The sequence below is a fragment of the Labeo rohita genome, chromosome 11 (assembly GCF_022985175.1).
Source record: "Labeo rohita strain BAU-BD-2019 chromosome 11, IGBB_LRoh.1.0, whole genome shotgun sequence".
NCBI lineage: Eukaryota > Metazoa > Chordata > Actinopteri > Cypriniformes > Cyprinidae > Labeo > Labeo rohita.
The window spans coordinates 10,527,615-10,545,989 of record NC_066879.1 but is presented as its reverse complement, the minus strand read 5'-3'; the positions used below and the strand labels follow the sequence as shown (position 1 = coordinate 10,545,989).

The 18,375-nt window shown below is 38.8% G+C and overlaps 2 protein-coding genes across 2 annotated transcripts; both read left to right on the top strand.

Annotated features, from left to right (window-relative positions):
* The first annotated feature begins 730 nt into the window (after positions 1–730).
* Positions 731–10,972, top strand: LOC127173226 (25-hydroxyvitamin D-1 alpha hydroxylase, mitochondrial). The gene is made up of 9 exons (XM_051122977.1): positions 731–991; positions 1,927–2,117; positions 3,136–3,332; positions 4,595–4,795; positions 5,566–5,729; positions 6,840–7,006; positions 7,104–7,185; positions 9,740–9,937; positions 10,088–10,972. Exons 1-9 carry the CDS (start codon positions 776–778, stop codon positions 10,199–10,201), a joined length of 1,530 nt encoding a protein of 509 aa, XP_050978934.1. The 5' UTR covers positions 731–775; the 3' UTR covers positions 10,202–10,972.
* A 3,126-nt stretch (positions 10,973–14,098) lies between these two features.
* LOC127173238 (EEF1A lysine methyltransferase 3) lies at positions 14,099–16,987 on the top strand. Its single transcript, XM_051122989.1, has 3 exons — positions 14,099–14,406; positions 15,230–15,341; positions 15,528–16,987. Exons 1-3 carry the CDS (start codon positions 14,260–14,262, stop codon positions 15,914–15,916), a joined length of 648 nt encoding a protein of 215 aa, XP_050978946.1. The 5' UTR covers positions 14,099–14,259; the 3' UTR covers positions 15,917–16,987.
* Positions 16,988–18,375: the final 1,388 nt, after the last annotated feature.

Sequence of the window (18,375 nt, the reverse complement as noted above, 5' to 3'; positions counted from 1 at the left end):
ACTAATAGGGTAAAACTACGTGGCATGAAAGTTTCTTAACATTATATATAAAGTATACAATATACAATGTTGTTTCATGGGGACATAAAATCCACCAAACTGTAGGAATGACCCTAATGTGGTCAGCAGAACTCTCTCTATATATTTTACATCAATACCGCCAGACACGCTTCTCTTCTATTGGGTTTCTCTGAAAAAGGATTGCATTGCTGCTATCTTTCCCATTGCACAGATGAGACTCGGGGCGGTTCTCAGTACTGTTGATATATTAGCTCATTCAGCATGTCTGGATGTCAGCCACGATCACTGGAATCAGGTCAGGATCCCATCATGGCCTCCAATAGCATATATCAATATCATATGCATGAAGCAGAGCAATAAATCATGGGATTCTCGTTTGATTTTAACGCTGCTGACTTATGGATCAGGTCGGATAGGCAGTTTGTGTAATATCTCAGGACTGGACACACGCAGGATTCATATATGAATCAATATATTCTCCAGTTACGTCATCACCCATCAATATATCGGTTCATCGACTGAGCGTCCAGAGCTGCTGCTATCCTGAAGAGCCGTGTGAGAGATTTCCGCGTATCACATTATGAAAGATCAGACCACGTCCATTTCCCAGATCAGTGGGCAGGCCGTTCGCGCTCTCCGTACGCCATTGGCTGAGCCGAAGAAAGGTGTGCGCGGAAGTCTGGCGCTCGTGCGACATAAATAGAGTACCGGCGCGAGTGTAGGATGAGCTGCAGCGTCCGTTCGCGCGCACTGTATGAACTTATTGAGAAGGATGCTGCCTCAGGCTCTGAAGATGTCCGGCAGGAGTGCGTTTCCCCTGCTCAGGTGCATGGACCGCTGGGCTGACGTCATGCCCGTGCCTGCGTCACGGCAGGTGAAGACGCTCGAGCAGATGCCCGGACCTTCAGTCGCGGGCTTCATCTGGGATCTGTTTTTTAGACGCGGACTGTCGCGGCTCCATCAGCTGCAGGTGCGTGTGCTGACAGATCTTTTATTGCTTATTGGTGCTGGTTCTTTTTTGATTTATCTTTTCTGTTTCTTGCTTTCGAATATTAATAAAAACGTTATTACTGCTTACTTAAGACACACTCTGTTGCATTAGCATCGGTTGCATGTGATTAATCAGTAGCCTAATCTTTTTGTGTAAAAACAGTAACGTGAACAATGTAATATAATGATCAATCCGTTTTGGGCTCTTTTTTTTCCATAACCCTTGTGCTGTGCTGAAAATTCTCCTAATTTGGTGTTCCTGGCCAAAAATGACTGGTCTTCCTTACATGTAAATCTCTCATTATGCTGTGTTATCACCGAATTAAGGATTTAATCTTTTTGACAGATTGTTTTCTTTCAGTTAGCACAGGTTTAATATATTTTTTTTAGGTAGTGATTGATCTAAACTGATGTGAGCTTATGCACCTTAAGCATTGTTTGTGGCCAATTTTATCAGTGTTCACTCAAAAACTGAGTTACATAAGCTCAAATGAATGAGAACCATGATCAATCACTTACAAAAACAAACACAAAACCTGTGCTAACTAAAAGAATAGATTTAATCTAATATTTCATAATAATATAGCATAATGAGAAGTTTATCATTTTTGTAGGCTGGTCATTTTTGACTGGTCTAAAATTGGTGTCGGAAAAAACTCAAAAATATAAAAGTGATTATTAAATTTAGTTATATCCTGTGTGAGCAAAGCCAGGGAATTTTGCTCCAGTGTAATGTAATTGAATATCCTCTGCTAGTCAAAATGACCGGAACACAACATGAGGGTTTGAACTAGTATTAAAAATCTGATGTCAAGTCCACATCATTAATTTTTTTGTTAATGGCTTCGATGTGAATCAATACTGTGTGTCTGAAATTAAAGTGAGTGAGTAAATGATATGTGTCTCTCTTTGAAGCTGGAGGGCAGGAGAAAGTACGGGCCCATGTGGAAAGCTAGCTTCGGGCCCATTCTGACAGTCCATGTGGCCGAACCGGAGCTGATCGAGCAGGTGCTGAGACAGGAGGGCCAGCACCCTATGCGCTCGGACCTCTCGTCCTGGAAGGATTACCGCAAGCTCCGCGGAGAAGGATACGGACTCCTGACTGCGTGGGTACAAGCGCTCGCTCATTTGAGCATTTCTAGCAGTTTGCATGCATGCAGCTCGACCTTTATGATCACAGTTAAAACACTGGTTGCAAGAGTAATAAAGTGCAAAATAGAGCCAGCTTTACATGTACTACATCTCATTGTCCACACAAGGACTTAAAAGACACCAGGGAAACATAGTTATCGACCAATTCCTGTTAAGAAACTGGTTAATGAGAACTGGAAAAAAAATCTATCATTATTTACTGTACTATATGACGACAGATAATGTTCACTCAAGACCTTTCCGTACAATAACAGACTCAAGCTCCAAAAAGGTGAAAAGGCGTCATAACAGTAGTCCACACTGTTGTTTTAATTTAATTAGATGATGCCAGATTCTCACTGCAAAGGCACAGATGCGCATCTGAAGTAGCATTTAGATGTCTTCACGCAGACTGTTTAATGCATTTACACAGCAATTAAAGCTGCATACTTTGATACTAGGGCTGAGCAAGTATAATTTAGTCTTTTTCTGCAGCATTGTGGCTTTTCACTGAATTTCGAGCAGGCACAGAGCACCCTGTGTAAAAACCTCTTTAGACTTACAGTAAATCTACATGCAATCAGTCACATATGTACATACACTTCACATGTAAACACTGTATTGCATTCTTACTGCTGAACATTATTGGTGGAGCTGCAATGTGCTGTCGCTTTTTAAAATTAATTAGTTTTATTGCTGATAAAAATGGAGGGGAAAGTGTTTCTAGATAAATAACAGCAGTGCTTAACACATCATGCAGCGAAAACGTCTTTCAGCGCATGAATGATTGGGAGTTCTGACACTCGCTTGCAAATCATAGAGACCAGCATCTCTGTCTTTGTGATTAAGTGAAGCATTTGCAAGCAGTTCTCATTGTAGATAGACTTTGCAGTGCCTTCCTCTGCCTGCTTCTTTAGTGATTTTTGTTTTTGGAGTTGTCGTCATTGATGTGTTGTTTCCCTGCCTCCATTGATCTCTGTGTGTGGGTTGCAGTGAAGGGGAGGAGTGGCAGAGCGTGCGCAGTCTGCTGGGGAAGCACATGCTGCGGCCTAAAGCTGTGGAGGCGTATGACAGCACACTCAACTCTGTCGTGACAGACCTTATCCAAAAACTTAAGCTACGCACGCAACAGAACTCCAGCAGCCTCATTACTGACATCTCTGCTGAGTTCTACCGCTTCGGTCTGGAAGGTAAATCACTCACTGAAAGAAAGAGCTTATATCAAATGTTAAGTGATATTTTAGATTAGAGTATGATGATTGTCACTTACAGGTTCTCCATTCCAAAGCTTTAATTAAAACTGAGTTGCAAAAGAGATTTATTCATGTTTTTCCTTTACTCAAGTTTTGTCTTGTATTTCATTACAAATACCTTAACATCCTTAAACCAAGATGCATTTGCAAAATAAAGGTATAAAGACAACAAAATTAATGGAGTTTATGCTTAAAACAATAACGAAGAGCTGTTGTTGGGGTATGAAAACTTACAAATTTGGATTTATTTATTTATAAATAGGTACACTGAGCTGTTCTTTTTGTACTAACATGTGGGTTTTAGGTACTAATATGTATCATTTAGTGGTAAATAAGGTACAAAGATGGACCTTTTGGCTTTTTTTTTTTCTTAGAGTACCTACAAAGTTACAGCGTTGAACCTTTTTTTCTGAGCCCATTGGCAGATATTTGTTCTTTATTTAAACTGGGGGTGCCCAAACTCGGCTGGTGTCCTGCAGAGTTTAGCTCCAAACCCCAAATTAGACACAACTGAACCAGCTAATCAAGCCCTAGACATGCTAGAAACTTCCCAGCAGGTGTGTTGAGGCTAATTGGATCTAAACTCTGCAGGACACCGGCCCTTCAAAACTAAGTTTGCCACCCCTGATTTAAACTAAATTTGACCAATTTCACAGGAAACAAAATGTCTTATCTAATGCCACTTTGCTTTATTTTGATTTAAGGCTGTTCAGGTATTTTTACTGGAAAACAAGACAAAAATACTGAGAAAGAACAGCACTTGTTTGGTAAAAATGTATTAAAGTGTTAAGGAGATGTCATGAAAGTTGGATTTTCAAACTTTGAAGTGTTGCTAATACCGTTCATTCTCTGTAGAAAAAACGCATATGCTGGTTAGGTATGTTTTGAAGCATGGCAGCTGGTTTAAGCTGGTGTAAGCTGGTCCTTAGTTGGTTGAGCAACTAGCTCTTGCTCAGGACCAGCTTATAACCATCTCATAACCAACTAAGGACCAGCTTAAACCAGCTCAAACCAGCTGCCATGCTTCAAAAGATGCCTAACCAGCATATGCTGGTTTTTCTTAACAGGGTTGTGTGCTTTCTGGACATGTTCATCAAGAGAACATGAATGTATTAATTGTTTAAAATTTATTTTACTTGGTTTACCTTCATAAATCCAGCAGAAACTAAAGTGAGTTTCTTTTCTGCCGTTTCTTCCAGGGATCTCCTCTGTGCTGTTTGAGTCCAGGATCGGCTGTCTCGATCCGGTCGTTCCTGTGGAGACGGAACGTTTCATCCAGTCCATCAACACAATGTTTGTTATGACGCTTCTCACTATGGCTATGCCTCAGTGGCTCCACCGGCTCCTTCCCAAACCCTGGGAGACGTTCTGCCGCTGTTGGGACTACATGTTCCAGTTTGGTGAGTATTATAAGGTCTGCTGGAGGTTAAAAGGTTCCCATGAACATGAAACCAACTGTGTCTAGGGCACGCCTGGGCAAAAATTGGCTTTTCAAAATGGGCCTTCTCTTAAATTTTTTAGTGTGAAATTCAATTGGCCACACTTTGCAGGAAGTTAAGTTGAAATTAAACAATGAAATTCAATGTTTGTTTGTTCATGGGAACAGATTTGGAAAAATGCAGCACTACAACACATCACGATCGTGTTGCGTTGTGGTATATGGAGCTTGCCTGAAGTGTACATATGAAGTAGACTCGTTTACTTGGTCAAAATCGAGGGGTCGAGGAAAATTTATATGGACATTCCCCCAAGGGGAAGCGCTTAGGGAAGTTTGCAAATGTGTGTTTGAAAGCAAAGTGGAACACAACCAAAGCTAAACCTGATCTGTAATGTTTAAAGTAGCGACGTTCGATAATGTTCCTGGAGATCTACCTTCCACCTAAAGCAGCTCATGAAGATCTTCAAAAGCGCTAGATCATGACAGATGGGTGTATTGTTCTCCAGAAACAGGATTGGAGCCTAAAGGGATAATTCACCCAAAAATGAAAAATTTGTCATTAATTTCTCACCCTCATGTCGTTCCAAACCCGTAAGACTTTTGTTCATTGCAGAACACAAATTATGTTTTCGATGAAATCCGAGAGCATGAGTGATTCAGTGTTTTCATCTGGACTGTGATTGTGGCTGTATAACAGGCTTAATGATGTTCAAACTTTTTCTGTCATCGTAGCTAAGGGCCACATAGACCAGCGTCTTGTGGAGGAAAGAAAGAAGATGGCACGAGGAGAGCGTTTAGAAGGACGATACCTCACGTACTTCCTATCTCAGACCGGAGTTCCTCTTAAATCCGTGTACAGCAACGTGACCGAGCTGCTGCTCGCCGGCGTCGACACGGTATGTACCTCACATTGCTTCCAGTGATGATCCCGCCATTAAAACCTTTCACATTTGAAAAAATTAGTAATTCTTCTGAAAGGTCTGCTGAAAATCATGTCATATCAATAGCTTTAATGAAAGCTCAGCCGGGACAGATACTCAACTGATAAGGTTAAGCCTCCTGTTATTAAGACTCAATTATATCACATTAAAAATGATATAATTATATATAATTATAAAGATAGCTACTCAATAACATTATTTATTATAAGCACTACAGTTGGGTGCTCTTTGAAGTCGAGTGGATTCTGATTGTCTGTCAATATTTGTATTGCTCATCAAACTGGAAAAAAATGGTATGAAAATTCAATGATATGGTCTGTGCCATTATAAATGTGGTGTGGTGTGAATAATAAATATGATTTTTTATTTAATATGATGAACTATGTTGTTATAGCAGTGTCATGTTAATATCATCGAGATATATTTATTAGATATATTTATTTAGATAATATTTTTAATTCTATCTTATTTTTATATTTTCTATGTGTAATTGTAGTTAAAGTTTTAGTAATTCTGTTGTGTTTTTATTCGTTTTTTAATGTCTGTGTAGTTTTTTTTATTGATTTAGTACATCACATTAAACTAAATGAAAATGAGAAAATGAGAAACTAGCTGAAATAAAAAGTTTGTTTTTAATTCTGTTTTAAGTAACACATTTTTATTGATTTATTTTTTGTTTTATTTACTTATAATAACACTGTCCTCTGCAGTGGCCTTGCTAATCAAAACTACTGCTTTTGCATCCACACCTCTTGACCAAGATATCAGCCAGTGCTGTGTTAACAAAAACATACTTGGTGCACCTTTAAATCAAGTGTTATAACAGCGATTCTGTGATCGGTTAACATCGGAATCATTTGTGATGAAAGCTAAATCAGGGAGTTCTTACAGTGGTGTGGCATGATATGACATGATTACCTGATGATTTCTTTCCATCCTTGGAAACAAATAATTTTGTAATCCATGTATGAACACATTTAACAGTAAATGCTGATTTTTATTTAATATCTGTTTAGAGGATATGTTAAAGCTATATTTGTCTGTTTTTTTCATTGACTGCTTCAGATCTCCTGCACGTTGTCGTGGTCGCTGTACGAACTCTCTCGGCATCCTGACATCCAAACCGCGCTGCGGGATGAGGTTCTGTGCGTGATGAAGGGCCGGAGCGTCCCAGAGGCGCATGATGTGGCTGCCATGCCGCTCATGAAGGCCGTGATGAAGGAAATCCTCAGGTACTCTCATGAAAGCCTTGTGCATTCACTCTTACGTCAAATACAGTTTATCCACCGCTGAGGTCATTATATTAAATTAAGTCCTAACATTTTCCAGGCTCTATCCTGTAATACCAGCCAACGCTAGAGTCATCACAGACAAGGATATTACAGTTGGAGGATATCTGATCCCTAGAAATGTGAGTGTTTCATATTCTGTTAGCTTTTATGTTTAGTGATAAATCAGATTATCATTGTGATTTACATTTGCGTTATCATTAGTAATAGAGGTCGACTGATATTGGATTTTACCGATACCAATAACTAGGTTGGACCACCCTGGCCGATACCGATTAATTGACCAATAGTTTTTAAAATAGATATTGAATGGAAAATAAATAGTAAAAAGTAGCCTACTGAACCTAATTACTTTGTAAATGAAAAAAAATATATATATATATATATATTATTTATATATTGATCATTACAGTTAGTTCATTAATGTTAACAAAAGCAACTAAAATTTTTAAAATATATCAGTAAATGCTGAAATTAACACACTCTTAACAAGGAACAATACGTCCATTCTACAGCTTTTATCAATCTTAATGTTACAAATGGACTCATATTGTAAAGTATTACCATTACATCAACAATCAAGCTAAAGATGGCCATCTTTAAATATCTACACAAAGGCCACAGTGTTTAAATTGCGTACATATGAATATTGTGTACTTTCACAATTTAACTGCTTCTATTCTAGAACATTTGTGGTTATCTAATCAAAATATAAAAATACGTTAGTCACACAACGGGCAAAAGTGCAGCGCCACGTCTAGAAGAACTCGCAGCTATCCGGTATCGCACACACTGAACACGACGCGTTTAATTCAAGCGGCGGTCTACAAGACTTTATTTGATCACCAAACGGGTAAAAGTATACTGCTGTCCTTTCTCCACTAATGCAGCATCTAGTCAACAAATTCATCGCTTAGTAATGACATGAAAACATGCACTACAGTATACTGTACACACCGTTTCCTCGATATTTTATATCCGCCTTTGAAGTGTCCCGCTCTGTGCACGCAGTGTCACTTGTCTAAACAAACGGCAAGTGCTGTCAGTGATTTCCGCCACTAGAGGCCGCTCTCGTGCTGTATAACAAAGACTATGGGGACTTTGCTGTATAATTACGACCTCCTCGGCCGCTCGAGCAGCTGACCCAACCCGGAAAACTATCGGCATGGATTTTTGCCGATAACCGATAGTTCTGCCAATCAACTATCGGTGTCGATTAATCAGCAAAACCGATACATCGGTCGATTTCTATAGATTTACTTAATCTTCCCAAACTGACAAGTAAGCTGGAGTTCAGCAATCTCTTTTGAGTATTCTACTCAGGTAAAAACGCAACCAGTCTAAACCAGCCGTAAATCTGCCATCAAACCTCATAACAACATCAAAACTGATAACAAACTTTAATAAATCCAAACACAGATCTCGATATTTTTTTTTTTTTTTTTTACGATTGTGCTTGCTGAAAAAATGCCCTTATGCAACATCTGTGCCACAATACAAAGGCTTTTGTGTTGTAACTTTAATATGAATAGATAAGAGAGATAAGAATATATTTTGGAACTGCTGGATTTAATAATAGGAATTTGACAGGTTTAGCTTTTGAGAGAAGCTACTTCTTCATAATGATAGTCTAAATATAATAAATCAGGAAATTAGATGAGGTAAATTGAATGTGCAGGGCATGTCGTCTTTTTAAAAAATTATATTTTATAAGCTTTTTAAAATTTCTGATTAAAACAACAGAATAAGAACAAGTAAAATAAGAGTAAGTTACCAGTCACATGAAATCAGTATTAACAAAATTAATTTGTACTACAGAGGTGGCACAGAAGAACACAAAAGTGGCTTGTAGGTGTATTTTCATATGTTTAATGAGGCTCAGAGGGGGCATGAGTGGAAATTCATGTTGAAAATATTAAATGATTTAAAAAACTGAAATATACTTTAAAAATGAAACTAAAACTGACAGTAGGTGGCAGCAAGTCACTGATTTAATTACTGAATCATTCATTCATTTGATTTGTTTAAATGGCTGATTTGTTCAGGAATAAAGCAAGTGACTGTCTTTATGAATGGGACTTGTTTCAAACAATTTTTCACGACGAAATAGAGCAAAATCAGGCAATAGTGTCATAGTCAGACAATGTAAGTCACTTAATATTAACTTCTTGTTAATTTAACTTGTATTAAATCAATATCTCATTTACAAACTTAATTAAAAGCTGTCACTCATCTTAGTTCATCGCAATCTCACAAAGTTCCATTATAATCAACAAAGCTCTCTACACTGCACAATTAATCTCTTATTTACACTCTCGACACTTTGTTTATGAAAGGATTTGTGAGATATGTCTGTGATGCATTACTCAACGTTGCAAAAACACATAGAAACCTTTGAAGCTCCCCTCAGCGCAATGCAAACATGCTGATCGGGTCCTAAATGTTTTTTCAAAGTCGCATGCAGTAATTTCGAAATGGTCGCACTGTAGAGCCCTGATGTGTGTTTTGATGTTATCTTGATCTGTGTTACACCAAAGTGCAAAAATTCTGATGAAATGTAAAAAGAAATTCCTCAGATGACAATCATGATTGTAAATTCCATCATGCAGCCCTACTTTGTAAGTGGTGTGAAAATCTGGATTTGCACTAAAGCCGGTGTGTGTTTGATCCTCACAGACTCTGATCACTCTGTGCCACTATGCCACATCCCGCGACCCTAAACAGTTCAATGATCCGGATGCATTTATCCCGCAGCGCTGGCTGAGCCGTTCCGAGGGCAGCCACCCGTACGCCTCTGTGCCATTCGGAGTGGGCAAACGCAGCTGCATCGGTCGGCGCATCGCTGAACTGGAGGTCTACCTGGCACTTTCTAGGGTACTTAAAATTCTGTGTCGAACATGCATGCACACAATCAGTTTTCTAAATGCATGTTATTGATCTTAGTTAATTTGTGCATATGTTGCTTGTATTTGACCTCATTATGTCATGACTGCATCTCTGACGCATGGATTGTTTTTTTCACAGATTTTAATGCACTTCAATGTGGAGCCGGCAGAAGACAGTGGTCCGGTCCTTCCGATGACCAGAACTCTTCTTGTCCCGGAGAGACAGATCAACCTTCGTTTCATCGAGCGCTGATATGAAGGTCAGAGGTGACTGGGACACAATGTGACAGAACTGGCCCTGTCTGACTAGAGATCCAGAGAGCCAGGAGGACGCTGGAACGCCCAGCAGCAGGAAGGGAAGAAGGCGTGAACTGCTCTTCACTGCCTATGACTCCCTCTGCAGCTTATCTGAGTGGATACCAGCTCAAAGACTTAGCAGAAACATGTTTCTGACCCGTGATTCATTATCCATGTGACCTAACCAAGAAAAGAGAGGCAGTGTAAACATATAAGAGAAGCAGAAAATGTCCGTTGCTGGATGAAGTTGCACAGGACATGCTGTAGATCTTCATGAAGAGCAGTTGGGGTCTTTCATTTCACAGGAGAGAGACTATGAAAGACCCTATGAAAGCTGTGCATTTATAAATGTTTGTTTGCAAAGGAAATGAGAGAGCCCATGGAAAAGAGCAGCTCATGGAAATTGAGATTTGGTGCTACTGTATCTGAAATATGTTGTTTTTGTTTTTGTTCATAAATGTAGCAATAAGGACCAATGCAGACCCGTCTCCTTTGGTCTTACTCCATATGTTCATTTACACATATTTTATAAGCCCATAAAGTCATTTTCTTTCACATATTGTTAATTTAAGTGTGAAATTCTGAACTGATATAAGATCAGCCATTTACTGTATATTTTGGAATAATAGCAGACTTGAAATAACTGCTGATAAAACTACTTGAAGTATGATTTCTAATAAATCACAAAATATTACTATGTTGAATAATTAAAAAACCTTAAAGGTTACTGCATTTGCTGTATTCTTAAAAACATTTAGATTGCTGGTTATGTCATTTTTTTTTAAAAACAATGCACAAAAAACAAGAAAACTTCACTTTCTACTACTTTTTTTTTTAAGCTACTTATTCTAATAGCAGATTTTCTGAGAATGCGAGTGTCGAGTTGTGCTGTTCTAGTAAAACAAAGGCGATGAATACAAGGCCACCCTGTGTTTGCTCTGACATTTCCAACAGAAGCCATTCTGAGCTTTTGACAGAAGTACAGCGATCACACTAAACAGAGCGTTCAAAGTTTCAGCGTGTGCTTTGAACCCGTGATACTGGGAATCAAGCAGAAGGAAGCCATCAGATCTACACTAGCAGCTTAGGTCAGTTCAATGTAGCTGTAGTAGCCTCTAAACCTAAAGCAGGATCTGATGACCATGTTAAGATTCAACATTTAATGGTTCATTGACATCGGTCGAGAGTGGTCTGGAACTTGTTTCGCAACAGCGAAGTTGCACTGAAATGAAGTGGAGAACTGAAATAAGTCAAAAGCTCATATCTATGTATTTTGAACTATGACCACCAAAAACAGTAAGAGCCATATTCCTGTTAGATCAATGAAAATATTCCAAGTGTTCATGTAATAGCCATCTCAAACAGTCACTAATGCACAGCAGATACAAACTTGAGGGAAGATGTCATCTTGTGGTGTATGTAAGGGTGCCATCTTGTGGTGTAGAGTTGTTTAAGATTTTAATAACATAATTATAATACTACTAATGATATTTACCTGTAAAGCCTGAAATATGAAACAATAGTCAGAAAACCATTGATTGAACAGTTTATTGAAACTAGACAAAATATGAAAGAAAAACGTCTGCATCTGGCTTGATATAGTGAGAATATGGAAGAAAAAACTGCTTGATTTTATTCAGAGACTCAAACTGCAAAAATAGGAAATTTGGCAAATTCTACCAACAGTATAGGAGTTACTTACATAAAATTATATACAGTTGAGGTCAAAAGCTTACATACACCTTGCAGAATCTGTAAAATGTTAATTGTCATAAAGAGGGATCATACAAAATGCATGATGTTTTTTATTTAGTACTGACCTGAAGAAGCAAATGCTCACCGATACTCCAAAAGGAAAAACAATGCATTAAAGGAACACTCCACTTTTTTTGAAAATAGGCTCATTTTCCGAGAGGGGTATAACTGCAGCCTGGAGATCTCCAATTGGGGGTGGGAACTCCAAAACGGGGTGGGCACTCCAAAATAGGGTGTGGCTTCCTCCCTTTGATAGACAGGCACATGACATGCATGCGAAAATTTTCCCCCAAATCCACTTCAGCGCAAACTCCGCCCCACAGCTAATTTTCAAGATTTTATTGGTTGTGTCAATCAAAGTGTTGATTTCCTACACTATACTACACAAATGCTAACACCTAAACCTACCCCACACCTTACACAAACCTTATCCAGTGAAATTGACTGCACGGCGGGATTGGAGCTGAATAGCGTGGCAGATAAACAGTTAATAAGATTATGCGATATGAAATCATCGGGCCATTCTGTAACTCCCCAACTGGACCTTACCAGAAAATTGGAGCTTTTTAGTTACATCCAGCATCACTACCCCCTCCTACCCTGCGAATTTCAAGCCCCGGGACACCCCTGTTCCTTAAAACAAAGCGATAGAGTAAAACCTTTCCCCTGCGCTTCATTGGAACAGCTCGTGGGAGAGCTCGTGGGTTGATTCCCATTTAAATCATTAACCACGGGCCGCAAGCTTTGGGGCAGTGCTCTCACTGAGCATATTTATTTATATAGCATAGTTTATTTTATTTGAGATCAACTACAAACAATGTTTAATTTATGAAGTTTAGTTTTGATATGTAAGTCAATAACAGTATAGGCTAAAGCCAGGGCCAATGGGGAAAGTTTTTGCGCTACGAGACCCCGCCCCATTTGGGAGGTTCTGCCCACTTTTGGAGTTCCTGCCCAATTTTGGAGATCTCTGGTCTGCAGTTATATATACTTTGATATTCCAACTCCTCTAGAGTTCAACAGTTGAGTTTTACCATTTTCGAATCCATTCAGCCAATCTCCGGGTCTGGCGGTAACACATGTAGCATAGCTTAGCACTGATAATTGAATTCGATTAGACTGTTAGCATCTCGCTAAAAAAATGACCAAGAGAAATTTTCCTATTTAAAACATGACTCTTCTGTAGTTACATTGTGTACAAAAACGGACGAAAAATAAACGAAAAAGTTGTGATTTTCTAGGTCAATATGGCTAGGAACTATACTCTCATTTTGGCGTAATAATCAAGGAAATTTGATGCCGCAGGCGCAATGATATTACGCAGACGTCAACTCTGCTGGCTGCAACTCTGCATCTACACAAACTCATTGCTGCCCTGCTGGAGAACAACAACAACAACAACAAACAAACAATAGAAATCATCACAGAAACTCTAAAGGTTTCCACCACAAATACCATTACAAACATTACCCAGATAGCACACGTACATCTGCAAGATGTCTGTTAAAGATCTCTTGATCTGGAAAGCATCTGCTGTGTACAAATATCTGGCATACATCTGTAATATGTCAGTTTTACATACATTCTAAATCATAACTTAAAGACATCTAACAGACATCTATTTGACATCTGCAGATGAGCAAACTACGTCTTACAGATGTCTTGCAGATGTAAATGCAGACGTCAAATAGACGTCTCCGAGATGTACGTGTGCTTTCAGGGTACAAACTGTCAACTTTTAACCATTCAAACCATTAAAAAATCATTTTCCATAGTGTGTTTTGTGACATATACTATTAGGATTTAGTGGTTTTAACAAACCACCAACAAAAGGTGACCAATTACCAGTAGAAACCCACAGTCCATTACAGTTTCCGTTAAAACCAATATAACCAGAAAAACCATTACAAATTTTGTGATTGCATCCATTCTCTCTTTCTTTCAGCAGGGTGTATTTCACATCACATTCTGTATCACAATGAATCACTTCTGTATCACTCTTGAAAACTCAAGAAATGTTTCAAGTAGAAACATAAAAAAAGAAGTCAGAGCCTGTCAACAGATAAAACTACATGACATGATAGATGGGCAAATGACACCGCAGCTGTCAGTGCAAACACAGCACGTGCTGGTGTTTTTTGGATCTTATGGCTTTCCGTACTCAAGACTGATTATTTCTGTCCTGTTCGCTACTTCTGCAAGCTTTACTCCTTAATGTTATAAACGCGCATCCTTCAGTTGTTGTATTTCAGAAACGGCATGATCGGAGACATTTTTCCAGCAGAAGATGGTTTATTTGAGGAAACGTTCAGCACAGACAACACATACAGAGTTCACGGACTGAACATCACGATTCATCAGGATTACAGCGCGAACCTTGGCGTCGCTGCGTCAGTCTGGGACTCCGTGAGTTATTTGCATACAGCAGGTTCTGCCACACAGTGAAATGTAATTTAATGTAATTAAATTCAGTCATTGCATAAATAAATGAATACAAAAACCTAAACTATATTGCAACCAAATACAGTTTTATTTACTCACTCACTTACTTCTCACTTTCCTTATAGCCACTCCATGTACTTCAAAATTGTAATATGATATATCAAACTGGTTGCGCACATTTGACCATGAAAAAACAAGTTTCCAGCTGTAAAACTGGATGTTTTTGTTTACTAATACTTTGTGTTTTTGAAGCCAGCATTATTCATAGCGTTGTGGTATGAATGGCCAATTCCAACACAGGCCAATTCTACGAAAATACTAGGCTGCATATGTGCCTGTGCCATAGCAGGAACTGGCAACGGCACACACTTCGCTTGTTTTTGCCAAATAAAGGAGTCTCACATTCGGCGCACTTCTGCCACCCACTGGGTGGTATCTCCCAATAATAAAACCGTCACTTGAGGTAAAAGCTCAAAAAGAGAAAAAATAAAAATGGCCAAGCAACCTCCACTGGACCACTTGAGATGGACTGACCCACAATCCTCTGGTTAGAACTGAGCAAAACAAAACTCAGAGATGTAACACAACCCAGGTAGAGCACAGAAAACACAAATCTTTTTAAATTCAGACAGGATCTTTAGTCATAATTAAAATTCTATCCATTAAATCTTTTGAAATCACATATAAATTGTGAATCTAAATTATAATCTATAATTCTAATCCCATTACATGGATTAGGCAAATAAATCATTTATATAAGCTTTGTTCATGTGCCCCTTTGTCACAGGCTCTGCATTTATGTCAGTTCTTTGAGAGTATGTCTCTCGATCTCAGTGGGATGCGGATCATAGAGTTGGGCGGAGGAACAGGTCTTGTTGGCATAGTGGCTGCAAGATTAGGTAAATCATTGATTTATATTTGTGCAATTGAAATTCTAAAAATGCTGACACATGAATTTCTTTTTATGTGGTGGAAGCAGAGAGGCAAACAAACGTTTACTGATAGAAACCTGCTGTCAAAATGACAAACATATCCCACCTGTAATGGAGTCTTTTGCTCATAGACAATCTTCTTATGTCTTTTAGGAGCCCATGTGACCATCACAGACTTACCTTTTGCCATTTCCCAGATAGAGATGAATATTGCAGTAAATACCCCTCTCTCAGGATGGCCCTCAGACGCCCCCACTGTATCGGCGCTGTCATGGGGCCTCGACCACAGCCGATTCTCCTCCAGCTGGGACTTTGTGCTGGGTGCTGATATCGTCTACCTGCCTGAAACCTTCCCTCTTCTTTTGGACACATTGGTTCATTTGTGCAGGGATGGTGCTGTTGTCTACCTGGCATCAACGATGCGCAGAGAGCATGGCGCTCAGGACTTCTACGACTCTGTGTTACCACAGATGTTCAATGTGGAGCTTGTGCAAAGAGATCCTGAGAACAATGTCAATATTTATAAGGCCACTTTGAGATGAGTTAGACATCCATCCATCCATTCTCCAAATCACATGTCCTATGTGGGGTGTCAGAGTCTATTTTTATATCTGGAGCTGGGAGGTTTGAATATGTACTATATATATATAAGATTATTTATAAATTTTATGATACTTGTAGCCAGTGGTCAAATTGTAAAAAAAAAATTAAGGGGGATGGTGGGATGGCGGAATCCTGTGATTACAAATTATATTTAAAAAAAAAAAAACATTTTTATTTAACAACAACAAAAAAAAAAAAAAAAAAAAAAACTTTACTTAATGAACTATGGTTTATGAGCTGTTTTTCTTGTGGGGCCTGAAATGTCAAAAGTTTTACCTTTTTTTTGTGTGTGGAGACATTGGTCTTCCCAAACCAATGCACACACACTTGCATGCACACAATCTGTGTGTCTGTGTACCAAATGACCTAAACGATGCCTTTTATTTAGGGGTGTGCGTTATTGTCAAAAATGATATAATATTTTTGGGGGGGACTTTTGTTGATAACAATAATTAATATTTTGCTGAGTGTGTTTTTGTGCTGGTTTAGGCTTGTCATGGATAAATAAATATGTTATGATAAATAAAACCGCCAGTAGGTGGTGGCAAGTATCTGTTTTAATAAATGATTTATTGAATTCACTGAATCAAACGATTCTTTTAAAATGGGTGATTCAGTTGGGATCGATTGGGATTTTTGTTTGTTTTTGTCAAGTGACAGCTTGATGATGCCAGCTAACGTGAATTAGAATAGGTGATCATTTTTGAATAGACCGCATCCATCTTCTCTCTCTTATCTTCTCTCGTCCTCGCAGTCACACATAGTAAAGCACAATAACGTTGTAATATCAGGGAATGTCTTCAATGAAATACCTTATTATGTTGTCTTTTTTTTAAATGACGACAACATACGTCTCCGTATTGTTCACCGGTGCCAATATAACTTTGGCCATCTGAGGTCTGAGGAAGCCAGGAAACCGAACAGCAGAAGGTCGCCCACAGGGGACAGATATACACCTCCAGCCCATTTGTCTGAATTGTCCACATAGGGGCAGTTCACAACACAACCTTTTTTATTAAAGTGGTAGAACTTTCAGAAAACAGGGAAGATGTGAAATGTCAATGACCAATGAGAGTGTTTAAGATAAAAATAATAATAACTGCATAGTGCAATCATATGAAACCAAAATGCTGGTTTTAGTATAATTTTGAAAAGCATTAAAAAGGTCGCAAACGTTTTAAATAATAATAATAATAACAATAACGTTCAATATACCAGTAAGCTTTATATATATAAAATCATTTACTGGGTGCTTGCAATTGGGAGGTGGCTGTCCCAAACCATAACCCATAAATTTTAACTTATGAAAATGATATTGAAATAATTTTTGAGACTTTATCAGTCTCTCACATCATTCTGGAGGAATTTGGACCACTCTTCTTTTCAGTGTTGCTCCAGTTTATTGAGGTTTGTGGGCATTTGCTTATGCACAGCTCTCACCACAGCATTTGAGTCAGGATGAGCTCTGGACTTTGGGCTATCGCAACACCTTGATTCTTTTCTTTTCAGCCATTCTGTTGTAGATTTGTTGGTGTGCTTGGGATCTTTGTCCTGTTGCATGACCCAATTTTGGCCCAGCTTTAGATGTTGGACAGACGCCCTCGCATTTGACTCTAGAATACTTTGATATACAGAGGAGTTCATGGAGTTCATCAGCTCAATGACTGTGAGGTGCCCGGGTCCTGTAGCTACAAAACAAGCCCAAAATGATCAGCCCTCCTCCAGCATGCTTGTTTTTTGGTATGAGGTGTTTGTGCTGATATGTTCTTTAGGTTTTCACCAAACTTGGCGCTGTGCATTATGGCCAAACATCTCCACTTTGGTCTCGTCTGTTCAAAGGACATTATTCTAAAAGAATTGTGTTTTGTTCAGATGCAACTTTACAGACCTGATTTAAACTGTGCTGCAATGTTTTTTTTTTTTTAAGATAGAAGAGGCTTTCTTCTGCCAAGCCTTCCAAACATGCCATTTTTGTCCCATATTTTTATAATGGTATTGTCATCAACTTTATCATTTAACATGTTAACTGAGGCCTGTAGAGTCTTTAGTGTACTTCTTGGGTTGTCTGCCATTTCTCTGAGCTTTACACGGTCTGATCTTGGGGTGAATTTTCTGGGACATCCACTCCTGAAAGGAGAGGTGTCTGTTTCAAATGTCTTCCACTTGTGAATAAACTTGTTTGGAAATGGCCGTATTACTCTTCTCAGATTGATGGCAGCAACAATTGCTTCTCTAAGATGATTGCTGATGTCTTACCTCCTTGGCATTGTGTTAACACACACCTGAAGGCTCCAGACCAGCAAACTGCCAAAGCTTATGCTTTCATAGAGGCGCTCAGACTTGCTGATGATCAGTTCATCAAAGGTATTTGATTAGCAGTGCTTGACTGTTATTTATC

Bases quoted from the DNA above. Each gene is read 5' to 3' on its own strand.
- LOC127173226 (XM_051122977.1), top strand. From the start codon at position 776: ATGAACTTATTGAGAAGGATGCTGCCTCAGGCTCTGAAGATGTCCGGC. The intron at 2,118-3,135 runs GTGGGTACAAGC...TGTGGGTTGCAG, and splicing joins GGATACGGACTCCTGACTGC to TGAAGGGGAGGAGTGGCAGA. The intron at 7,007-7,103 runs GTACTCTCATGA...AACATTTTCCAG, and splicing joins GTGATGAAGGAAATCCTCAG to GCTCTATCCTGTAATACCAG.
- LOC127173238 (XM_051122989.1), top strand. From the start codon at position 14,260: ATGATCGGAGACATTTTTCCAGCAGAAGATGGTTTATTTGAGGAAACG. The intron at 14,407-15,229 runs GTGAGTTATTTG...CCTTTGTCACAG, and splicing joins CTGCGTCAGTCTGGGACTCC to GCTCTGCATTTATGTCAGTT. The intron at 15,342-15,527 runs GTAAATCATTGA...TATGTCTTTTAG, and splicing joins CATAGTGGCTGCAAGATTAG to GAGCCCATGTGACCATCACA.